The sequence below is a fragment of the Festucalex cinctus genome, chromosome 12 (assembly GCF_051991245.1).
Source record: "Festucalex cinctus isolate MCC-2025b chromosome 12, RoL_Fcin_1.0, whole genome shotgun sequence".
Taxonomy (NCBI): Eukaryota; Metazoa; Chordata; class Actinopteri; order Syngnathiformes; family Syngnathidae; genus Festucalex; species Festucalex cinctus.
Window position 1 is genome coordinate 5303175 of NC_135422.1, and position 25753 is coordinate 5328927.

The 25753-nt window shown below is 37.1% G+C and overlaps 4 protein-coding genes across 5 annotated transcripts in view; 2 read left to right on the forward strand and 2 right to left on the reverse strand.

Annotated features, from left to right (window-relative positions):
* Positions 1-6338: 6338 nt before the first annotated feature.
* LOC144031984 (serine protease HTRA2, mitochondrial-like) lies at positions 6339-10279 on the reverse strand. The gene is made up of 8 exons (XM_077539559.1): positions 9691-10279; positions 9394-9598; positions 8648-8842; positions 8551-8583; positions 7798-7906; positions 7630-7699; positions 7430-7525; positions 6339-6684 (listed from the first exon to the last, which is right to left on the reverse strand). The coding sequence occupies exons 1-8, from the start codon at positions 10122-10124 to the stop codon at positions 6519-6521; spliced, it is 1308 nt and encodes a 435-aa protein (XP_077395685.1). The 5' UTR covers positions 10125-10279; the 3' UTR covers positions 6339-6518.
* Positions 10280-10991: 712 nt separating this feature from the next.
* Positions 10992-18282, forward strand: arhgap11a (Rho GTPase activating protein 11A). The gene is made up of 11 exons (XM_077539887.1): positions 10992-11564; positions 12170-12237; positions 12714-12810; positions 12895-13151; positions 13217-13380; positions 13461-13601; positions 13684-13857; positions 13942-14071; positions 14965-15073; positions 15666-15780; positions 16608-18282. Exons 1-11 carry the CDS (start codon positions 11439-11441, stop codon positions 17756-17758), a joined length of 2532 nt encoding a protein of 843 aa, XP_077396013.1. The 5' UTR covers positions 10992-11438; the 3' UTR covers positions 17759-18282.
* A 964-nt stretch (positions 18283-19246) lies between these two features.
* Positions 19247-22646, forward strand: LOC144031487 (gremlin-1-like). The gene is made up of 2 exons (XM_077538699.1): positions 19247-19480; positions 19676-22646. Exon 2 carries the CDS (start codon positions 19677-19679, stop codon positions 20226-20228), a length of 552 nt encoding a protein of 183 aa, XP_077394825.1. The 5' UTR covers positions 19247-19480; position 19676; the 3' UTR covers positions 20229-22646.
* Positions 22647-23972: 1326 nt separating this feature from the next.
* The window catches only part of LOC144031450 (formin-like), a 53753-nt gene continuing 51972 nt past the window's right edge, over positions 23973-25753 (reverse strand). Inside the window, exons 16-17 of one of the 2 annotated variants that reach the window (XM_077538619.1) lie at positions 24947-25028; positions 23973-24871 (exon numbers count right to left, since the gene is read on the reverse strand). In XM_077538619.1, the coding sequence (XP_077394745.1) occupies positions 24827-24871; positions 24947-25028 (127 nt within the window). In that variant the 3' untranslated portion in view covers positions 23973-24826. The remainder of the gene's footprint in view (positions 24872-24946; positions 25029-25753) is intronic. The other variant, XM_077538618.1, reaches the window with a different exon arrangement.

The following is a 25753-nucleotide window of genomic DNA, read 5'->3' on the forward strand; positions in this document are numbered from 1 at the left end:
ATGCCTTACTATACATGGTCATTTAAAAAAAAAATTTTTTTAAAACGCCTTACTATACGTGGTCGTTTAAAAAAAAAATGCCTTACTATACATGGTCATTAAGAAAAAAGAAAAAAAAAACACCTTACTATACGTGGTCATTTAAAAAAAATGCCTTACTATACATGGTCATTTAAAAAAAAAAAAAACACTATACCTGGTTGTTTAAAAAAAAAAGCCTTACTATACATGGTCATTTAAAAAAAAAAAAAAAAAAAAAACGCCTTACTATACGTGGTCGTTTAAAAAAAATGCCTTACTATACATGGTCATTTAAAAAAATAATAAATAAATACTATACATGGTCGTTGAAAAAAAATGCCTTACTATACATGGTCATTTAAAAAAAAACAAAAAAAAAACACCTTACTATACATGGTCGTTTAAAAAAAAACGCCTTACTATACATGGTCATTTAAAAGAAAAAGAAAAAAAAACGGCTTACTATACATGGTCATTTAAAAAAAAAAAAAAAACTATACGTGGTCGTTTAAAAAAAAAATGCCTTACTATACATGGTCATTAAGAAAAAAGAAAAAAAAAACACCTTACTATACGTGGTCATTTAAAAAAAATGCCTTACTATACATGGTCATTTAAAAAAACAAAAAAAAAACACCTTACTATACATGGTCATTAAGAAAAAAGAAAAAAAAACACCTTACTATACGTGGTCGTTTAAAAAAAATGCCTTACTATACATGGTCATTTAAAAAAAATTTTTTTTAAAAACGCCTTACTATACGTGGTCGTTTAAAAAAAAAATGCCTTACTATACATGGTCATTAAGAAAAAAGAAAAAAAAAACACCTTACTATACGTGGTCATTTAAAAAAAATGCCTTACTATACATGGTCATTTAAAAAAAAAAAAACACTATACCTGGTTGTTTAAAAAAAAAAGCCTTACTATACATGGTCATTTAAAAAAAAAAAAAAAAAAAAACGCCTTACTATACGTGGTCGTTTAAAAAAAATGCCTTACTATACATGGTCATTTAAAAAAATTTTTTTTTAAAAACGCCTTACTATACGTGGTCGTTTAAAAAAAAAATGCCTTACTATACATGGTCATTAAGAAAAAAGAAAAAAAAAACACCTTACTATACATGGTCATTTAAAAAAAAAAAAACACTATACCTGGTTGTTTAAAAAAAAAAGCCTTACTATACATGGTCATTTAAAAAAAAAAAAAAAAAAAAAACGCCTTACTATACGTGGTCGTTTAAAAAAAATGCCTTACTATACATGGTCATTTAAAAAAAAAATAAATAAATACTATACATGGTCGTTGAAAAAAAATGCCTTACTATACATGGTCATTTAAAAAAAAACAAAAAAAAAACACCTTACTATACATGGTCGTTTAAAAAAAAACGCCTTACTATACATGGTCATTTAAAAGAAAAAGAAAAAAAAACGGCTTACTATACATGGTCATTTAAAAAAAAAAAAAACACTATACGTGGTCATTTAAAAAAAATGACTCACTATACATGGTCATTTAAAAAAAAAACAAAAAAAAAACACCTTACTATACATGGTCATTGAAAAAAAATGCCTTACTATACATGGTCATTTAAAAAAACAAAAAAAAAACACCTTACTATACATGGTCATTAAGAAAAAAGAAAAAAAAACACCTTACTATACGTGGTCGTTTAAAAAAAATGCCTTACTATACATGGTCATTTAAAAAAAAAAAAACACCTTACTATATGTGGTCGTTTTTTTTTTTTTATTAAAAAAAAGAAACACCTTACGAGACGTAGTTCTTTAAAAAAAAAAAAAAAAAAAACGCTTTACTATACATGGTCATTTAAAAACAAAAAACAAAAAAAACCAACCTTACTATACGTGGTTGTTTAAAAAAAAAGCCTTACTATACATGGTCATTTAAAAAACAAACAAACACCTTACTACTATACGTGGTCGTTTAAAAAAAATGCCTTACTATACATGGTCATTTAAAAAAAACAACAACAAAAAAACGCCTTACTATACGTGGTCGTTTAAAAAAAAAAAATGCCTTACTATACATGGTCATTTAAAAAAAACAACAACAAAAAAACGCCTTACTATACGTGGTCGTTTAAAAAAAAAAAAATGCCTTACTATACATGGTCATTTAAAAAAAAACAAAAAAAAACCTTACTACTATACGTGGTCGTTTAAAAAAAATGCCTTATTATACATGGTCATTTAAAAAACAAACAAACACCTTACTACTATACGTGGTCGTTTAAAAAAAATGCCTTACTATACATGGTCATTGAAAAAAAAACCAAAAAAAAAACGCCTTACTATACATGGTCATTTAAAAAAAAAAAAACACTATACCTGGTTGTTTAAAAAAAAAGCCTTACTATACATGGTCATTTAAAAAAAAACAAAAAAAACACCTTACTACTATACGTGGTCGTTTAAAAAAAATGCCTTACTATACATGGTCATTTAAAAAACAAACAAACACCTTACTACTATACGTGGTCATTTAAAAAAACAAAAAAAAAACACCTTACTATACATGGTCGTTTAAAAAAAAAAAAACGCCTTACTATACATGGTCGTTTAAAAAAAAAAAATGCCTTACTATACATGGTCATTTAAAAAAAACAACAACAAAAAAACATCTTACTATACGTGGTCGTTTAAAAAAAAAAGCCTGACTATTCATGGTCATTAAGAAAAAATAAATAAAAATAAAAAAACATCTTACTATACATGGTCATTTAAAAAAACAAAAAAACAAAAAACGCCTTACTATACGTGGTCGTTTAAAAAACAAAAAAAGCCTTACTATTCATGGTCATTTAAAAAAAAACAAAAAAAACAAAAAAAACACCTTACTATACGTGGTCGTTTAAAATATCGTAAAGCGTTTTTTTTTTTTTTTTTAAACAACTACATATTACGGAGCCCCTAAAGTGACATGGGAGAAAAAATTTTTTTTTAAATGTTTCTCGTCCGGACGAGAAACTTTCTCATCCGGACGAGAAGCTTTCTTGTCCGGACAAGAAAAGTTTCTCGTCCGGACAAGAAAAGTTTCTCGTCCGGACAAGAAACTTTCTCGTCCGGACGAGAAACATCACCTGCAAGCGGGAACTAGGAGAGCTAGCTTGTGGCGGCGGACGGTAGACCACTGTTCAACTTGCTTTTTTTTTTCAATGACCATGTATAGTAAGGTGTTTTTTTTCTTTTTTCTTAATGACCATGTATAGTAAGGCATTTATTTTCAATGACCATGTATAGTAAGGTGTTTTTTTTTGGTGTTTTTTTTAAATGACCATGTATAGTGAGTCATTTTTTTTAAATGACCACGTATAGTGTTTTTTTTTTTTAAATGACCACGTATAGTAAGGTGTTTTTTTTTTTTTTTTTTTTTTTTTTTTTAAATGACCATGTATAGTAAGGCATTTTTTTTCAACGACCATGTATAGTAATTATTATTTTTTTTTTAAATGACCATGTATAGTAAGGCATTTTTTTTAAACGACCACGTATAGTAAGGCGTTTTTTTTTTTTTTTTTTTTTTAAATGACCATGTATAGTAAGGCTTTTTTTTTAAACAACCAGGTATAGTGTTTTATTTTTTTTAAATGACCATGTATAGTAAGCCATTTTTTTTAAACGACCATGTATAGTGTTTTTTTTTTTTTAAATGACCATGTATAGTAAGGCGTTTTTTTTTAAATGACCATGTATAGTAAGGCGTTTTTTTTTTTTTAAACGACCACGTATAGTAAGGTGTTTTTTTTTCTTTTTCTTTTAAATGACCATGTATAGTAAGGCGGTTTTTTTTAAACGACCATGTATAGTAAGGTGTTTTTTTTTTTTTTTTTTTTTAAATGACCATGTATAGTAAGGCATTTTTTTTCAACGACCATGTATAGTAATTGTTTTTTTTTTTTTTAAATGACCATGTATAGTAAGGCATTTTTTTAAACGACCACGTATAGTAAGGCGTTTTTTTTTTTTTTTTTTTTTTTTTTAAATGACCATGTATAGTAAGGCTTTTTTTTTTAAACAACCAGGTATAGTGTTTTTTTTTTTTTTAAATGACCATGTATAGTGAGTAATTTTTTTTAAATGACCACGTATAGTGTTTTTTTTTTTTTTTAATGACCATGTATAGTAAGGCTTTTTTTTCTTTAAAACGACCACATATAGTAAGCCTTTTTTTTTCTTTTTCTTTTAAATGACCATGTATAGTAAGGCGGTTTTTTTTAAGCGACCACGTATAGTAAGTTTTTTTTTTTTTTTTTTTTTTTTTTTTAAATGACCATGTATAGTAAGGCGTTTTTTTTTTTTTTTAAACGACCACGTATAGTAAAGTGTTTTTTTTGTTTTTTTGTTTTTTGTTTTTTTTAAATGACCATGTATAGTAAGGCATTTTTTTAAACGACCACGTATAGTAAGGTGTTTTTTTTTTCTTTTTTCTTAATGACCATGTATAGTAAGGCATTTTTTTCTTAAACGACCACGTATAGTAAGGTGTTTTTTTTTTTTTTTTTTAAATGACCATGTATAGTGAGTCATTTTTTTAAAACGACCACATATAGTAAGCCTTTTTTTTTTCTTTTTCTTTTAAATGACCATGTATAGTAAGGCGTTTTTTTTTTTTTTTTAAACGACCACGTATAGTAAGGTGTTTTTTTTTTTTTTTTTTTTTTTTTTTTAAATGACCATGTATAGTAAGGCATTTTTTTAAACGACCACATATAGTAAGGTGTTTTTTTTTTTTAAATGACCATGTATAGTAAGGCATTTTTTTTAAACGACCACGTATAGTAAGGTGTTTTTTTTTCTTTTTTCTTAATGACCATGTATAGTAAGGTGTTTTTTTTTTTTTTTTTTTTTTAAATGACCATGTATAGTAAGGCATTTTTTTTCAACGACCATGTATAGTATTTTTTTTTTTTTTTTTAAATGACCATGTATAGTAAGGCATTTTTTTTAAACGACCACGTATAGTAAGGCGTTTTTTTTTTTTTTTTTTTTTTTTTTAAATGACCATGTATAGTAAGGCTTTTTTTTTTAAACAACCAGGTATAGTGTTTTTTTTTTTTTAAATGACCATGTATAGTAAGGCATTTTTTTTAAATGACCACGTATAGTAAGGTGTTTTTTTTTTCTTTTTTCTTAATGACCATGTATAGTAAGGCATTTTTTTTATAAACGACCACGTATAGTAAGGCGTTTTAAAAAAAATTTTTTTTTAAATGACCATGTATAGTAAGGCATTTTTTTTTTTAAACGACCACATAGAGTAAGCCGTTTTTTTTTCTTTTTCTTTTAAATGACCATGTATAGTAAGGCGTTTTTTTTTAAACGACCTTGTATAGTAAGGTGTTTTTTTTTTTGTTTTTTTTTAAATGACCATGTATAGTAAGGCATTTTTTTTCAACGACCATGTATAGTAATTATTATTATTTTTTTTAAATGACCATGTATAGTAAGGCTTTTTTTTTTAAAACAACCAGGTATAGTGTTTTGTTTTTTTAAATGACCATGTATAGTAAGGCATTTTTTTTTAAACGACCACGTATAGTAAGGCGTTTTTAAAAAAATTTTTTTTTTAAATGACCATGTATAGTAAGGCATTTTTTTTTTTTTTAATGACCACGTATAGTAAGGTGTTTTTTTTTTTTTTTTTTAAATGACGATGTATAGTATGACATTGTTTTTTTTAATGACCATGTATAGTAAGGCATTTTTTTTATACGACCACGTACAGTAAGGTTTTTTTTTTTTTTTTTTTTTTTTTATAAACGACCACGTATAGTAAGGTGTTTTTTTTTTTTAAGTGACTATGTATCGTAAGGCATTTATTTTTTTTTTTTTTAAACGACCACATATAGTAAGCCGTTTTTTGTTTTTTTTAAATGGCCATGTATAGTAAGGCATTTTTTTGAAACGACCACGTAGTTTTTTTTTTTTTTTTTTTTTTAAATGACCATGTATAGTAAGGTGTTTTTTTTGTTTTTTTTTGTTTTTTTTTAAATGACCATGTATAGTGAGGGATTTTTTTTAAACGACCACGTATAGTAAGGTTTTTTTTTTTTTTTTTTTTAAATGACCATGTATAGTAAGGCATTTTTTTTTTTTTTTTTAATGACCATGTATAGTAAGGCTTTTTTTTTTTTTTTTTTTAAACGACCACATATAGTAAGCCGTTTTGTTTTTCTTTTTTTTTTTCCTGTGTGTCAACTTAATTTGTCAGGAGGCATCAAACAGGAAGTGGAGGCGATTGAATGTGTGAGATAAAAAACAACACAAAAAAACACTGACACTATAAAATACTTTCAAAACATTTAAAAAGAGATATTTCTTCCCACATTTTCATAAACAATACAACAATAATGATTTGAAAAGTTAACGTCCCCTTTAATACCAGGCAGCCATGGTGACTTAACAGGCTGCACAGTTTTACTCAAGTACATGATGCAGTGGCTTGGCTGGTGTCTTGGCAGTAGCTTGTCATTCTGTGTATTCAGGAGTCATTTGCAGTTGAAGCTGCTTTTCTCCTCTCTGCACCACAACAGTGATCTTATCACATTTACGCACGGCCGTGAAGACATCCTCTGTGGTTTTCACCTTCACTCCGTTGAGCTCCAGTATAATATCTGCTGGCAGCAGGCCGGATCTGACAAAGAATGAGGGATGAGTAAAACTTGGTTTGAACAATCATGTACAGTAAAGCTTTTTTGTTGTTGTTGTTTTTTTTTAATGACCATGAATAACGACCACGTATAGTAAAGCGTTTTTTTTTTTTTTTTAAAACAACTACATATAGTAAGGTGTTTTTTTTTTTTATTAAAAAAAAAAACAACCACGTATAGTAAGGTGTTTTTTTTTTTTTTTTAATGACCATGTATAGTAAGGCATTTAAAAAAAAACACAAAAAAAACGCCCACGTATAGTAAAGCGTTTTTTTGTTTTTTTAAACAACTACATTTAGTAGATGTTTTTTTTATTTAAAAAAAAAAAACAACCACGTATAGTAAGGTGTTTTTTTTTTGTTTTTTTTTAATGACCATGTATAGTAAGGCATTTAAAAAAACAAAAAAACAAAACGCCCACGTATAGTAAAGCGTTTTTTTGTTTTTTTAAACAACTACATTTAGTAGATTTTTTTTTTATTTAAAAAAACAACAACCACGAATAGTAAGGTGTTGTTTTTTTTTTTTAAATGACCATGTATAGTAAGGCATTTTTTTTTTTAAACGACCACGTGTAATGGATTCCCCCCTCCTCCTCAATCAGCCTCTGTGTTGCCATGTTAATCTAATCTGCCCAGGGCCTTTAAGATCAGTAGTGCAGGTCAAAATAAATTATACGGTATTTAGAATGGAATAGTTTTTGTGATCCATTGTCATCTGTTTGCTTACCTACACGCCGGGGAGCCTATGATCACTTTGTGGATCAAAATTCCATGTGTCACGTTCGGGAAAGTTGGCTCTCTCAGCTTCAGCTCAGCAATGATGCTAAGACACATAGAACAACAACACAGAAAAGGTTTCAGTTGACAATTAAACCGGATTGACATTTTATTTTTATTTTTTTTTGTCCTTGCACTTAAAAAGCTGACCTCGGGGTCAGTGTTAGCATCATGACGCCAATGTACCGCCGCTTTGTTTCGGACCCGCCAAACCAGGAACCTGCAATTAATATTGGAACAACAGGGTGTGTCAGTGTTTTAGCCTTTTCAAGGAACTCTTTCACTTCCTCTACAGGAAAAAGAAAAACATGTTTATACTTTTTCGTTGGGCAGATTGATCAAGGAAAGTTTTCAGGCGATCGGACGGTATAGCGAAGGAGATGCCTGGAGTGACTTTCATCGTGTTTATCCCGATGACCTCACCATCCTGAGGAAAAATGCATATTAACTCATTTGCTCCCAATAACGTGTAAATACGTTTTTTTTTATGTTTTAAGTGTCCCAAAGACGTATTTATACTTTTAAAAATTTTTTTATTTATTTATGCTAGGTCATACAGAAGGCTTTGATGCAGCCTTTCAACTGTAAAGAACGGTTGCAGAAATGGTAGTTATTACACAAACGGCCAGCAGGTGGCAGCAGAGCAAAGGAGAGCAACCAGGGCCATCGAGTAAAAAAGCTTAATTACAGTACTTACAATTTTAAATAGATTTGTGAAAACTGATTAAACTTAGCTCCCTTCTAATGCTAATTGCTGCAAAACTGAAACGGATAGAAACATACTTTTTCCCCCCCTGATGAAATTAGAGACTTTAAATCTTTCTTTTGATAGGTTCCATGGTTTTATAGCAATTTACACAATATTCTGTGGGCCTTGCAAAATCAGTCAAAATTCATTAAAACAGCCAGGAGCGAACGGGATTGCTTCTGTGAAAATGGCTGGGAGTGAATGAGTTAAAGTGCTAAATACAGGTGAAAATCATGTTAGAAAAATAATTCCAACCGACTCCTGCTTGTTCAAATTCATGTAGGCGAATCAAAATTGTGATTTTGATAGTAGAGCTAACTCACCAGGTTGATGAGAGGACCTCCGGAATTGCCAAACTGCAAAACAAACAAACAAGACCCATTAGTAGAAAAACACAAATATTCCAGAGCTCACACTCACATTGATCGTCGCGTCAGTCTGGATGTACTCCATGTCGCGGTTAAACAGGCCAAGCTCCTTACTGCCCCTCTGCACTGAGCTGACGATTCCTGATGTGATTGTGTTCCGTAACGCAAACGGGCTTCCCATGGCCACCACAAACTCTCCTTGACGGACATCAGCCGAGCAACCAAGCGGGAGAGTCGGTAGAGGATTCTGTTGGGAAGGGTGAGGGGGGCAAATTAAGCCTGTGTTGCAAAATAAAATCCTCAAACAAGTACTGTTAGGTGGACATCATAACCCGAAGTTGAGAATACGCCAACCAGCGAGAAAAGACCATGACAGAGCTCAAAATTACATTTATGTGATTTGTCACAACCATATAAGATAATAAAACAAAAACACACAAAAAAAACACAACAATACAACATAATTTGTTAAAAATGATTTTGTGGAATGTGACGTTATGGCTCACAGACCCCTGCAGGCCCCCAGACCCACTGAAATAATGCTTCTATACGTAATAAATACAATTCATGTAACTTTCGAAGCTCAGACGTGCCACCTTGTGGACAGAATCGGAAATACATTGCATAATGGTTCTCAGTTTAAACACATATTTTTAAAGCTAATAAAAAATCAGTCCTGTAAAATAGAAATATGAAAAAATCCGAGGAACATTAGAATTTTCAGTTTTATGTTTCAATCTTTACTTTGCATGACTTCATGGGAGGCATGTTGACCTAACGTTTCCTCTTTTTGCTCACCTTTGCAGAGATTTTGATGGTGGCGATGTCCGCCACCTGATCGACATCTTGCACTTTGGCATCGTACACGTCTCCATTCGTGAGCTTGACGCGGACCCCTCGCTTGTTGGCCACCACGTGAGCGTTGGTCACGATCAGGCCGTCGCTGCTGATAATGAAACCTGAGCCATTGGCAACTACCACTTCCTTCTCAGAAAATGGATGTCTATTACAAAAAAAGAAAAAGAAAAAAAATACACAGTATATTTATCAAATACTTAAACCCCAAAAAATGCCAGCGACAACCTGCCACCTCACCTTCCCATGATTTCGATGTAGACGACCGCCGGCGTGGACTTTTCCACGACATCTGCTAAAAAGTTGTATTTATATCGAGGAGTGTCGGGTTTAAAAGGAGAAGCGCACTCAGCTGACGACAGAATGCGTTCAAGTAACCCGCGTGATTTGGACTCTGTCGCGGGTCCGCCATCCTCTCGACCGTCCAGCAGCGCGACAGAAGCGCACAGTCCCAAACCCACGGACAACGACTGAAGCAGGTGGGAGTGGGTGCGGTCGTTTCCCGATCCCTTGTCCCACGCCGGAGCCCTGCGGTCCAGTTGTGTGTTGTCGCCGAGGTTGGTTGTCAGCGCCGTAGACACCCGCCGGCTGCCTGTTACGTCAATATTTCTCCAAGTGTGTGCCCTTAACGCCGCGAGGATACGTCGACTGACAACAGCCGCGGTTGCTGCCATACTGCATCACTTTATGTAGAGAAAACACGAATGGTTTGTATCGAATAGAATTAAATGATTCCAAAATTAGCATTAGGATTTAAAATGACAGGTACCATGACACAACGACCAAACCAAATAACTCCAACCCGGAAGTATGACACTTGTTTTCTTCCTTTCCTTTTAATTGCGGTTTACAAACAGGCTCGAGGTTACAATACCGCCACCAACTGGAGTGTATGCAATAATGCGAGTATAGTAAGGCACAATTTATTTACTGTGATGTACTGTCGTATTTTTTTTTAAAGAGAGGACTCATAAAATGATACACTCTCATAAAAACACTTCAGAATCAACATTTCCCAGTTAACACTAGAAAATAAACTATAAATAATAATAATAATAATAATAATAATAATAATAATAATAATAATAATACACAGAAGAACCCTACGCCACAACATACAATCATTTCAGATGACACTAAAACCTTCTGGAAGTAAAGTAGCGGACCTCCAAACAACCAGCAACGGTATAAAATCCCACATTGGCTAAAGTACGCACGTCCTGTATAATAGAACTACACATCCTTGTAAAACAAACACAAACATTAAAAAATACTGGCTGGCTGGCTGGATTAGTTGCTGGATCAAGCAAGGGGATGAAGCAACAAATGTATCTATGTAATTTGTATCATGTTGTACAGTACTATATAATTCAACGTTCGTTTTTTGATATAACAATAAAGTGTAAAAAAATAAAATAAAAATAAAAAATCGTTGAAAGAGTGTGGAAAAAGATCGTTCCACCCATGAAAGCCGCCTTGGATACTAAATCAAGCGCACCAGTAAATGGCATTCAAACATTTCCAGCCAATGAGAGTGCAGTAAGCAGACAGCACTGTATTTTGAAAGCACTGCGGAAACAGTCAAGAAGGCCGTTTTCTTTCCACCAAATGGCTACAAACTAAGGCAATGTAGTCGGAAAGCTAATCAATGAAATCGGTACGAGAATAAGAGGTCGCTGCTTTAGAGGTATAGATTAGTTTTTGAATTGAGTAATAATACTATTTTTTTTGTTTGCGGCGTGTATATATTTTTTCTGTTGGGTGACGTTGCCTAACGTTTTTTTTTTTTTTTTTTTTTTTTTTTTTTTTTTAAAGTTATTGCTCTTCATGTTCGTGAGTGTTTGCTTTTCCGTGTTATTTAAGTAACGACGACTTCGTGACAGTTTGTATAAAAACTCAAGATAGCGAACGCAAAGGAGCTTCCTCGCTTTTTTTGAGAAGGTGAACGTTGTTTTTTAGTGTGTAGTGTAGCAGGGTAGGAGGTTAAAATGATGGTCGAAGAGCGAACTGTGGTTCGCCTAGTGGCTCTGCAACATCTCCGCACAGCGTATGGGATCAAGACAAAGAACTGGAACAAAAACAAAGCCAGTTGTAAGTCAGCGGCAACCAACTCGGTGAGTTGATCATATTGCATGATTTATTTTTATGTTTTGGCTGTTACTTAAACTAGACTTAAAAGCTTTTGGTTGTTTTGTGATTACATCATGCGTCCCCCCTCACAAACCAGCTCAAACAAGACATAATTTTCTCATAAACCTAAAATGGAAATTGTTGTGACAGAACACAACAGCATATAAAAGAAAGAGAGAGGAGAGATTCCAAGACGAACTTTTTTTTTTAACTCGATTTTAGGAGTCACAAGGTTTGTGATCATGAGGCTTCTTGCTGTTTCAAACGAAGTTTTACTTCCCCTTTTGGATTAGCTCCAAAGTATTGTGGCATAAACCGACAGTAATGCAAAGAATGCTCATTGTAGAAGACCTGGACAAGATTCTAATACAATAAGATGGAGATGTAAAATCTCCCAAAATTAGAAACACCTCTAACAGCATGTAGCACTGCGGAATGTTGTATAGCCTACGTTAAAACATAGTAAAGTGTGTATTTTTGACATGTTTCAATTGAGAATCTCAAGGATGCAATGCTGTAACTAATATGACTGATTCAGTGTGGGCTTCTCTCATTCTCATCTTATTTTTTTTTTAATTGTTGCCCCCAGACAAAGGTCTTTGGAGTACCATTGGAGAGCTTACCATATTATGACATGCCGCGCGGGCGTGTGCCACGGTAAGTTCTTTTAAAGGCCCCAAGAGATTTGTAATTGTAATTTAAATAAAATGCCACGTATGTCAAACAGGCCGTCATTCTTGGGATTGTTGTATGTTTTAGTGATGATAATACCATGTAAAGGTACCAGTAATAACAACAAAGATAAGTGTGTAACGGTAAACAGTGACCAGAAATTAAAACAAGTTAGGGTGACGTATGGAAAGCTCTGACTCCTCAATAAAATAAAATGCCAATCGAACAATACAATACAATACAGTACAATACAAATAAAACACATTGGTTAGATTGGATAAATCTGTGTCAATGGGATGTAACTCTGCTGTAAACTGAGGATCCCTTTGACACTTATTCATCACAGCAATACAGTCTAAAAGTGTTTTTGAGTGGTGGCCCAAGTCAGGTTATTTAATTTCGGATGCTTTGCTATATTGTATACTAGTGGCAACTAACAAATCATATCTGTGCTCTCCTAGCTTTCTAGTGGACGCATGCATGATGTTGCAGGCGCATGTCGACACAGAAGGCCTTTTCAGAAAATCAGGCTCTGTTGTTCGCCTCAAAGCCCTGCGGGTGAGTGATTGGTGCCTTTGCTCTGACTGTGTGACCTGGACTCCTTGAAAGGGCTTTCTGACACTAAATGTTGTCTGTTTCCAGACTATAGTAGATTCAGGTGAGGAGTGCCTGTCTTCTGCGCTTCCCTGCGACGTGGCCGGCCTGGTGAAGCAGTTCTTCCGGGAGCTGCCAGAACCCGTGCTACCCACCGAGCTGCAGGAGGCATTCCTCAAGGCCCAGCAGCTCGCCTCAGAGGAAGAGCGCACCGCCGCCACCATACTTCTGTCTTGCGTCCTGCCTGACGGGAGCCTCGGTGTTCTGCGCCACTTCTTTGACTTCCTCAAAAATGTCTCCAAGAGGTGATTGCATTTTTTTTTTTCCGTTTAATGTTGATGTGATGCCACATTTGGCCATTTGATTCCAGGAGTGCAGAGAATAAGATGGACAGTGCAAACTTGTCTGTAATCTTGGCCCCCAATCTCCTCCACTGTGGAGAAGTGACAGAAAAGATGAACGCCAATACAGAAAAACGCATCCGATTGCAGACAGCAGTTGTTCACTGCTTCATCGAGCACGCCCACAACTTTGGTACCGCCTCACACGCCTCAGCTGCTGTTCCTCTCAGCGTCAGCCTGTTTTAGCGCTCACAATGTTCTCTTCGGCTGCAGGTGTGCTGCCGCAGTTCCTTGAAGAGAAGGTTGCAGACATGATGCACTGTGAGCCGGCAATTCTGTCCCCCGTGCTCAGTGAGCTTCAGGAGCTTGACCAAAACTCAGGGATGAGGCGGAGACACAGACACAGTCTTGGAGGTAAGACGTGAATTTGTTTTCACTCTGTTTAGCTGAAGTCCGTCAAGTAGATAAACGTTATTTTTGTGTTCTCTCGTTTTAGTCTTTTCCTCCATCACTCCCGTGATTGCGACACCAACCACCAAGCGAAAACTTCCTTTAGATCCCGGTTACTCTTTTGGATTCTCAAACAAGAAACGTCGATCTGTCAAGAAGAATCTTGGGATGGACCTGCTGCCCAATTCCTTGTTCAGCGGCACCTCCACCCCTGGATCAGGTACTTTGGATTGCTCTCCAAAGGCTAGCAAAACATTCTAATGTGTGCTTTGCTTCAAGAGCGTTCTCTCTATTCTATATGAAGCTTGCAGTGAGTCGGGAGTGTTGGATTCATCTCAAAGTACTCTGCCCTCTGCTGGCAAGTATCAAAGGCAGGCGGCCACTTCAGCAAGAAGAAAGAGCAGACGATTGAGCGGCAGGCATGTAGTTAGCAGGTATTCATTTCCAGCTAGCGTTTGTTTTCTTGTTTACACATCGGCCATATCATAATGTAGAACAGGGGTCTGCAACCTGCAGCTCTGGAGCCGTATGTGGCTCTTTAGTCCCTCTCCTGTGGCCCCCTGTGTATCTCTAAAAATAATAGTAGAAACTCATTTTTTTTTTTTTAGATTAAATAGTCTGTAAATGAATTCATGATTTAGATAAAAATGAACAATTGAATAAATATTCAACAAATATCAGTGAAAAATTTTAATTTGTCAGAAAGAGAGACGCAAGGTAGATTAAAGTTTTAAAATGAACTAAAAATGTCCAAAAACATGACCATAAAATGTGCAGAGGAAGTGGAAAAGCAGAAAATTACTGTAAAATAGCCACGAAATTGCTAAAAGAAATCACAAAATTGATTTTTTTAAAAGGCGGAAAAGAAAATATTTAAAAAATAATTACAAAATGTCCAAAAACAAAAGAAGAAATAATGTCAGTGAAATTGCAAAAAAAGCCAGAACATTTCTTTTAAAAAGGCAGAAAAGAAAACATTTACAAGTCACTATGAAATGTCCAAAAAACATTTTTTTTTGTTATTTATTTGGCCTAAAATGGGTCTTTTGCCAGCATATGTTACTGACCCCTGATGTAGAACCACACAAAACAATGAGATGACCTATACTTTTTAATAGCATTTTTGACTGGTTAGTGGAAAGTAAATCTTTGTAAAGGCAGAATCCTACATCCAACTGTTGTTTTAGAGTAGATTTAATAAACAAAATCTGTTGCAATGTATGTACTGGTAAATGTAAACCAATTGCAGCTGATGAACTCCAGAAAAAGAAAAATGTTCTTTTCATGGCTAATCTTCCACATTTAATTGATTTCTATCCCATTCAAGAGTTGAATCTGGACGAGCTGGCTGCTTTTCTCCAAAAGTGGACAAAAAAGAAGCACCGCGCAAGTCTCTGCGCCAGCGCTTCAGTTTTGGGAGGAGCCACAAAGACGTCGTAAGTGCGCTTGCCTGATACAAGTCAACGAATGAACAATCGTGTCATCTTCGACCTCGCCAAGAAATTATTTTTGAATTCAAGTCATGTTTACATATGGGGTCAACTGTTGCATTTTTGTGGCGACTGCGCTTACATTTAATACTTTTAAAGTTGATGAATGCATGCACGATTCTTCCTCTTCTTGTTTTCAAATGTTTAAATTTGGGGTAGGGTATGGTACAAAGCTGAACAATATTTTTGATGCCCAATTCCCAGTCAAGCACAACACTACTATACTGCACATTCCACGGTTAAAGCTTGTTTAAATAGTGCAATAATTTTGATAAAACAAATGTTTTACAATTAAATGTAATCTAATTCTTGACTTAATAAAAGTTGCTGACCATCAAAAGCAATTTCTCATTTCATTTCTTCTGAGTGATTTCTCTCATCCTCTGAAGAACTAACCCCAAAAGCCATCCAATTAACAAGGAATGTTGCATTCTGGGTAACATCTGTGGGTTCATTTAACACTATGTACTAATCCTAAAAAGTCCTCTGACATCTATTTCATCTTTCATTTCTCATTCCATGCCGCTTGCTGGTGTAGGGATCTGAATCCATAGGTTGGCGACTCGCCACCCAGGAGAGCGCCACCAGTTTTTCTTTCACCAAAGAGACCTCGTTCAAGCCGTCGCTTCGGCCCACAAATGCACAGTCCAACGGTAAGTACCTCAGAATGCTTGTTTCTCTGCAACAACAACAAAAAATCCTGACAAATTAATATGTTCTATGCAACGCTACTCTAAACATGGTTTTATGATTAATGTTGCATTTTTGGATTATCAGTTAAGCAGCAAAATTCACAAGTTTTTAGCCATCTCAGGGGGAGACTTTTTTTTTTTTTTTTTTTTTTGCAACGGTCAAATCAACCAATATATAACAAGAAAAACTTGCAGTCAACTCATCTTTAAAAAAAATTGTTGCAAAATGAACAATTCATGTCAATATCTGCAAAATTGGAGATTGTGACATTACAAGGATAGATATTATACAACATTTTTAAATGAATTTCTTTATACTTATTCGCAATACAGAATTTAAAGGGGTACAACCATGTCTTACTCCATTTGACGTTTTCAAGCTGCAAATTCTAAAATGATTTTTACTCTGAAGCACACTCCGTTCCTGCCTGTTAAAGCAATGACATCAATTTTAAGGTCAGGAGAATGCTAACTTTCTGGTATTTTAAATAAGATGTCAAGGGGGCGGCCATTGTGCCACATGCTATCGACTGAAAATGACATCATAGTTGCTCAGGCAATGACCAGTCACGGCTCACCTGTTTTTTGTTTTTTTTTAAGCTGAGGCGTGATTGGTTGTTTGGTGAAGCAAGTGTGATGTCATTTTCAGTCAACAGCAAGTAGCAAAATGGCCGCCCCCTCCGATGTTTAGACTAGTAAGGGCACATACAACTAAAGAAAACATTTGGCTTGACTTCCCCTTTTATACTTTTGCTTGACTAATTCCTGCTACTGTCCCACCTTGACAGGTTCAAAGTTTATAAGCAAGTCTGAGGACAACTTGCTGACCCCCAAATGTGAACCCGGCACCCACCACACCTCATGGAACGGTGTGACCCCCGCAGAAGCAAAGCTCTTCAGCCGAGGCTCCTTCCCCGATACGCCCACGAGCGTGCATCTGAATAGCCATTTCGTGTCCGGGCCCGCCATCGTCGCGTCCAAACCTCAGACTGGCTCCATCCTGTCCAAAAAACTGTGTTGCGCTTCCAGTGCGGAGAGCCTGGAAAGCGCATCCTCCATTACCGTAGCGCCTTCGCAGAACACCCTCGCCAAATCTAGAGCTCGAACACGCGAGTCGAAAACGGAGCCGGCAGAAAGTATCCTGCTCCCTCCCAAGCTTCCAACTCACCATGAGCTAAATGTTACATTTGACGTCGCCGCGTTATCACCTTTGCATATTGATAGTCTGATTTTAGATCCTGCTGGGAGTTGTAGTCCAGTGAGTGCCACTCAGGGTTCATTTTGCACCGCTGCCGACGCCGACTCAGATGAGCCGGTTCACTGCAGCAGGCTGATTGACGCTCTGGACGTGCAAAGTCCAGCACACTTCAGTCTGGGTGTCTCGCCAGGACCGTCTTCGCCACAGCCTGGCCTCCAAATTGGACAGCAGCCGCCACAAACTCAAGAGCGCCGCCATCCCCGCGTAGTGGACCACATTCAGCATTTCAACAAGCTCACGCTCAAGTCCCCCAAGGCCCAACATGTCAGGTCGCCGCTCAAGTTCCAGCGCACCCCCGTGCGTCAAACGGTCCGCAGGATCAACTCTCTCCTCGGAGAGAGCCGGAGACCCTCGGACGCGCGAGGCATCAAAGGCGCGAGAGCGGTGAGCCTGGAGAGCGGCCTGTCCCCGCACCCGCAGCTTCAGACGTCCAAGGGAGACGTTCTGAACAGCGCAAGGCCTGTTAAGAAACCACCCCCGGTCCCGCCCAGAAAGTCGAGCGCATTGGCGGCTAAAAGCAAGATTTGCGCTCTTGGCGACGTGACCAACAAGAACCAAATCAGGGCTCACGTGGACTCGCAGAAGCTGGCAGAGAACGAGGTGCAACATTACCGGGGTTCGCCCAGGAACCCTCTCAACCAACCACGACTGCTGCCAGCTACCAAGCCTGTTGATTTGTAATCATTGCCAGCATAAATTACACTTGATTTGAACCTCATTGATGTGGGATTTAATTTATTTGTAGCTTGAATTGTCATGGCCTTCTCAAGAAATGTGCCTTTTCCTTATGATGCTTTCCAGTAGGTTTTAGATTGTAGTGTATTCTGTTTGTTGTTTTTTTTTTTTTTTTTTATTGGTCGACGGGCAAGAAATCGTATGCTGCCTTTACTTTTATTTATGCATTCTATAGCTATTACTGTTTACAATTGCTAATGTGGTATTTTGTTGCAGTTTTATTTTTGTAACGAAAAAGTGCACTTTCTGATTTTTTTTTTTTTTTTTAAAGGAAAGCGGTCTTGATGAAATCAGAAAATACAACAAAACACCCATAACAAAAACTCGAAAAGTATTTCTTAAAAAAAAAACTGTCAACTTGTTGCGCAGAGGGCAATATCTTAGCAGCCACTAGGAGGTGCTGCATAGTCGTTTCTGAGTTGTACTGTTCAGTGCCACATACGCTGCAAAATAAATTGGACTTTTTTCGAGTTTTTTTTTTTTTTTTTTTAATATTGTTTTATGTACTCTAAAAATATTTTTATGACGTTTAAAAGAAATATTTAAAAAAATAATTGTCCATGTATTTCAATGTATGTTGTTGCCAAATTCTGTTCTCGCATAAAACAAAGTTGCTGGTAAGGGTCATAAATTGGCATGAGCAGTCTTTTTTTTTTTTTTTTTAGTAAAAAAAAAAAGTTACGTATTATAGTTACAAAGTAGCGAGGTTAGCAAATTATCACTTAATCTTACAAGCTGTTTTTTTTTTTTTTTTTTTGCTGCTTGTCTTGTTATGGACAACAGCTATGAATGAATAAGCTCACATTAACTTTAATAATGTTATACATACAGTACGTTTTGGGGACATTATTCATGTGATTTCTCCCAATAATTTAAAAACATAAATATGCAACAATTTTTTCCCCCGAGTCCCCTTTTTAGTTACCTTGGGTGCGGGGATGTTTCTAAAGTCAGGCATGTTTTAAGTGGCTAACTAGTGAACATAGTGAATTTAGTTTGCAATTCTCTGCCAGTATTTACATTTTCAAATGTTCACTTCTACAGACTTCCTTTGGGCTACTGTTTGCGCGTTGGGTATGTTTGGAATAGACACATTTTTTACTTTTTTTTTTTTAAACTTGAACATGATGTGGGTTAGTTAGTGTGACTGACGGTGGAAGCAAAGCGACCCACTTTGTTCATGTCCCGTTTCCTTCATCCTTGTGATGCGTTTAATTGTCAAACCTACTTGCTCCCGATGATGCATTCAAGTGTCCTCCACGCCCCTGCGAAGTGGTCCTCCTGCTTTCCTGAGCCCCGTGATGCGTTCATGTGTACTCCTATTGTCCCACGGTTCCTGTGATGCATTCAATTGTCCTGCCCTCTTCGGTCGATGTGAGTGTTTAAGGGGGCGGATAGGTTTCGCTTTTCTCCATATCGCTGTTAGCCAATAACGTGGGGAGAAGTGTTGTTCGAATCTCAGCTGGCAGACATTTAAAGGGGAGACAGTGCGGCGCTGGAGCAATTTCTAATGACTCCCGTGCCCCCTTCAAGTCTATGGAGGACTTTTTAGTGTCCCATCCTGCCACCGTCCCCACAGTGTGAAGTCGACAGTGAGAGTGGGTGCCTGCCCACGGAAGGTGCTATACAGCTGACAGGATCCAAACATCATCGCATTGAGGATTGCAGGTCGGTGAATTTGTCATTATGACACTGTAGTAGCCAATGCTATCTATTTTTATTTTTATTTTAACTGTGATAGTAATACAGTTAACATACTATAATTTTACCACAAAAGCTATTTTTGCGCTGCGTAAAAGCTTACGGTACTTGTGCGTAATTACACCAAACGACGCGTGTTTTTTTTTTTTTCTTCTTGCCCAGGATGGGCAAGTCGACGCGTATCATGTGCACCCTGCTTTTCATCCTCGGCTTGCTCTCGTCCCCGGGGGAGTCCAAAAGAAACCGAGGCTCCCAGGGCGCCATTCCTCATCCCGACAAAAGCAGCCCCAACGAGTCGGAGCGGCACCCTCCTCGACCCCCGCAAGCCGGCTCCGGGTCCCGCCAGCGGCACGCCTCGTCCTCCCCGGCCGACGAAGTTCTGGAGTCCAGCCAGGAGGCTTTACACGTGACCGAGCGTCAGTATTTGAAACGGGACTGGTGCAAGACGCAGCCCCTCAAGCAGACCATCCACGAGGAGGGCTGCGTCAGCCGCACCATCATCAACCGCTTCTGCTACGGACAGTGCAACTCCTTCTACATCCCCAGACACATCCGCAGGGAGGAGGGCGCCTTCCAATCGTGCTCCTTCTGCAAACCCAAGCGCTTTACCACCATGACTTTTACTTTGAACTGTCCGGACATGCAGCCGCCCACCAAGAAGAAACGCATCCAGCGCGTTAAACAGTGTCGCTGTATCTCCATAGACCTGGACTAGCCTGCACTCAAGTCAACCGTAACCATTATTTCTTTATGAGGTGTATTGGCCCAAAATAACATTTACCTCACACTATGCCCCCCCAAAACCCTCTCACACTCACCCAAAAGCATGCAAAACAAAACCAAACAAAACATGTATACATATATACACACAAAAGAGTGCGATTTTTTTTTTTCCGAGTATGAAGATTGTTCACTTTTTTTTTTTTTTTTTTGTGACTGTAAGAGGTTTTGGGGCCACTTGCGAGAGGTTCGTTTCTGAGTGTTTCTGAGGGGGGTGAGAAGTTAGTGTGACTGTTTCTGTTGTTGTTGAACTTCAATTTTTTTGTGAGCGTAATTTTTTTTTCAGTGAGCGTGTTGTGAGATTTTTGGCCACTTGCGAAAAGTAATTTATTGAGTGTGAATCCTTTTTTTTGTGAGTGGGAGAAGTGTGAGTTTTTTTTTGTTTTGAGTAAGAGTTAATTTCTTCAGTGTGAGTCTTTTTATAAGAGACTTTTTTTTTATGTTTTTTTTTTTTTTATCAGCTCATCAGCTACTGTGAGTTTTGGGGTATTTACGTGAGTTTTTTGGTGAAGGCTGGAGTTTTGGACATGTGGGAGAGGTGATCCTGAGAGGAATGAGGGAAGTTTTTGTGTGAATTTTTTTTTTTTTTTTATGAATCACATTTTGTCCAGGTGTGAGTTTTTTTTTTGGGTGAATGTGAGAGTATATGGTGTGATTTTCTTCCATGGGAGTAATATTTTTTTGTTGAGTGTGAGGTTTTTATAATTAATTATTTTTTTTGGTGTATGTGTTTGAGTACTATGATGTGTATTTTGAGAGATCTTATGTGTGAGAATGTTTTATGTGTGTGAATTCGAGATTTTTTTTTAAAGAGTGAGATTTTCTGTTCGTGTGAGTTTTTGGTGGTTGTGAGAGTATATGGTGAGTGTGATTTAGTGAGAGATTTTTATGATGACATTTTTTGGATGTGTATGAGGTTATTGGGCATGAGAGTTTGTGCAAGAGCGTAAAAGTGTAAGTTTTTTTGGGGTGTTTTTTTTTTTTTTTAAATTGTTTTTTTTTTGGTTGTTTTTTGGTGAGCACAAGACGTGTTAGTGTGTGATGTTTTACTCGTGTATGTGAGAGAGGTAAAGGCTATTTTTAGCCTATGAGGCACCTCATATATCTTCATGTTGTCATGCTTATTTGTGGAAAGAGGGGAAGCCACATGGTTTTATCTCCCGTTTGGAGAAAGTTGCATGCAATCTTCCCCACTTTTCTTTCGCTCAGCACTCGTGGACTCATAATGTTAAAGCACAACGGATATTTTTCCCTTCCCAGTTTGAAGACGTCTGCAATGGAAGCACTTGGCTGCACGCTAACGCGCACGTTTTATGCACGACTTCCTCACCTCGGCTTATTTAAGAAACCACTCAGACATTAAGTTCATTTTTTATGTTTCCACCGTGTGGAATTGGGAGAACGAACAGCAACGTTTGTAAATGGAAAATGTGATTTTTTTTTTTTTTTTAGATCTCATGTTTTAAGTTAACCTTAATGTGAACATGTTGAGTTTTGGTTAGCTGGATGCCTATGAGACATATAAATTTACAGTGAGGAAAGAATATGAAATATGTAGCTGTTACATGTAAAGGATGTTTGGTGTACTCATTAAGTTATCCCTACAAATAGAAAATAAATGGATTCTGGAATATTGTTCACGACTTAAATCTTAACGTAACGTAAGCAAAATGATTTACACATTAAAATCGCCGATACATCTTTTTCTAAATCCTTTTTAGAAATGCTTTCCTCATATGTTCAATTGTGTTTGGGAGGCTATGTCGATAGCACCTTGACTATAATGTGCTGGTTCAAACTTCTATTTCACTGAGCTGGGGGCGCCGACCAGAGCGCCACTTCGTGGCCAGGATGCTTGGAAGGCACGGAAGTCAAGATGGCGGAATAAGTAGGCGGCAGGCAGCAAATGTGATCACTTTATCCAACAATTTGATTATATAACATTCCAAGAAATCCAACAAAGTCCAGTATGCTCATTATTAGTCCACTTGTGTTTCATTGTCCTGAGGTTATGTTCCAATAACTGCTGTGTATGGATTGTGGATGGTTTACTGTGCAAGGATGTATGTGGGTGGGTAGGTGTGTGTGTGTGTGTGTGTGTAGTCTCTACAAAGAGAAAGAAATAAACCCAATTACAAACTGTCGGAAGGTATATGCATATTAAATCAAATATAACATCACACTCGAGGCCACTCAATGCCAGCTAATGCTAATGCTAACGCACACTCGTTACTAAACTGTGAATAATGAATGCCACACATTAAACGGTGATAGCCACTCACGTCACATGAACGCACACTAGGTCAGGAAGACACAGAAACAACTTAAGAAACTTAACACAGCGTAAATAAATATTAACTACGGCGCGCTTCAACTGCTAACACAACGGCACGTCGAGCTGGTCACTTTCTCTCTCCCTCTCGCTCGACCGCAACACCAACCTTACGAGGACCCAAACTCAGACGCGCAAACAGTGCCTGCCAGAAAGGAAACAAATACTTGAGTCTTTTGTACAAATAGTGATTTTAAAATTGTCTTTGTAAAAATGAACACGATGTAGCTAAATGGGTTTGTTAAGCTAAATCGTATTCGTAGCTAAATGTCTTTCCGGTTCAATTTGCGACGTGTGGACTGCGTCAAAAATACTTGTGCTTCCGACTAGTTTGTGCCCCTCGGTTACGCGTTCGCAACCCGAACCGGAAACAAACTGATGTGCAAAATCACGTCCCGCCTCTTCCGTGGCATATACCCCATTATCAGGTGCTGGTGGTGTAGGAGGCAGGACCCAAACGCAGGGGGTAACAAAAACAAGGCAGGAATGCAGGTAAAAAAAAAAGAAAAAAAGAAGGGATTTAATTAACAAAAAAAGGCAAACAAGGTACTCTGTGAGAATAACGAAATGAACAAGGTCCAAAAAATAAACAAACTAAAGCAACGGAAACAGGACACGGCATGGACAGCAACATGGGAATGACAACAATGACTCAACAAGAAGTGAAAGAAAGCAGAGGAACTAAATACACATGGTAACGAGACAACAAGAGACACCTGGGCAAGAACACGTGGCTTGGGGAGCTGATTGGACAACAAACTAGGGAGGGAAGACACACTCAGGTGGACGTGGTTAGACATAACGAGACAAGGGATGAAACGAGGAATACATAACAAAACACCAAAAGAAAACAAAATCCCACCTCCACACAACTAAAACATGACATAAATGAGTTGAAACAAACAACTACAATAATACAAATATTAATTCATGAGTGAAATGATCTTTGGAAAGGCATATTTTCTTTAAAAAAAAAAAAAGTTTCAACCATTGTTTTGTTATACTGACACAATTAAAAAAAAAAAAAAGAATGTTTTTCCACAATGACTTCACAACAGACTTCCTATTATGTAAAATAATAAAAGTGAGTTGTAGAGCAAATAAATTGACGGCACAGCAAATCAAGTAACATTTTCCATTTTGATAGCCGCACATTCCAACAAACAGCGCTGTCTTAACGCAACTCCCAATAACAAGTTCCACATGTTTACGACACTAATCGTTTATTTGAAGAACCTTCCAGGAAATGTTCACGACGAAAAAAAAAAAAAAGAGGCCAGATTCGATGACCTCATTTCTTACTCAGTTATTAAACGCCAACACGTTTCTTGCATTAATATCATGTTCTTGGTAGCATTTTTAAAATACTGGAAGCAGTAAATCAAGACAGAGCTTCTGTTGTGTCACCATCCCGGAATTTTATTCTTGAAATTTAAAACAATTCCATAAAATTACAGAGCTGGCGTAGCAGCTCACCTTTCTTATGTTGTTCCAGTTTTGCGCTAGTTTTGATTTCATACAAAATAAATGGCACAGGTGGAGGGTAAAAAAAGGGTGACTGGACATGCGTCTTTATAATATGTAATATAATGGAGGTCTCTCTGAGGTATTATCATGGCTTTGGGCTTAAAGATTGCAAACCCTGCATTGTCAAAGCGATCCAAAAAAGCTGCTAAAGCATGCTAAAATAAACGCTTCTCACTCAATTACATCCTACGTCATAAAACTATCTAACCTTCAAGGGAACAAGTGATGAGGTCATGTACGTTCAATAAATCCTTTCTTACATAAATAGACTTTCCTTCAATGAGGAGCGTATATACTTTCGGAGACAAAACGTGGGGCAATCTAGCCATCGCAAGAAAAGTGCTTCAAAAGGGATTAGCAGCTGAGGTCGGACAACGGGAAAGACGCTCGACATCATTTCAAACAGCAGCTACAACAAGCTTGACGTGATTGTCAGCACAGACGAGGAAGCAAATCCGTTCTCTGGATTTGTCAGCAGAACCATGACGTGACCCCGCAAGCGAGACCTTTTCACAAGCTGGCCAATAAGAGGTCGCGCCATGCCGGATGAATGAGATCCACCTTTGACCTTTCGGACTCTCATCACTTTGTTCTCGCGTCAGCCGTGAAACCTCGCAGCAGATTCGGGACGTAAAAAAAAAAGGTGAGCGCTGCGGCGTTCGGGTTCAGCTCGCTCAGCTGGACGGCGCACTCGACTCCTTTTGCCGCAGTCTGTCTTTCTGTGAAGCACATACGCGCACACGCTCGAGGAACACAAATACACGGACAATTCTGGATGCGGAAACAAGACTTACCAGACTGTTGGCGTTGATCTTCTTTGTTTCTACTCGCTTGTCATCCGTGATCTTCTTGATGTTTTCTTGAGCTTCCTTCAACCTTGATGAAAATATTCAAGAGCGTCTTTTATTGTCAGTGACCTGCTTAATTCGTGCTACGTGTAATGTTATGAGGATGTCTTCCACATTTTTCGATTATCCTTAAAAAGACCCCGTACGCAAACATTTATCAAATGCTTTACTTTAATGCATGTAGTTATGTTTATTGTTCAAACACAACCTGCGCTACCTTTAACGTAATCATCCTCTATCAAGCTAAGGTGGTCATCTGCGGTCAAAATCAAGTGTATATTAATCTGCATTAATACATTATTATTGTCATATTTTTCGTGATCAAACAACAACTTAACGCTTTAACTTTGACAGCACAAATTCAATGTCATTTCACATTCAGTTTTTTTTCAGTTTCATTCCATATTTTTCACAAGCATTACACATGCATTCAAATATTAGCATTCAGCTTTCAGCATTCCCACGCAATTTCTACAGAAATTGCACGTCTAGTTAACCATTTAAATTACTCTCGGCGCCCAGAACTTTTCCTTTGTCACATTATGTTCTATGCTTTTGGTTATCATTACACTTTATCTCTTTGCTCACCGGTACCCTTGTTCATATGAATCAACGGAGAAAGTTTCCTCACATAAGTGTCCTTGTGACTTTATTTCACGTGCATTCAACACTCTTCAAGCCCGACACGCTCCGCGCTCATCTTCAGCTCGCGCCCAGTTGAAAGCCCCAAAGACTGCCGGCTTGATGAGATAA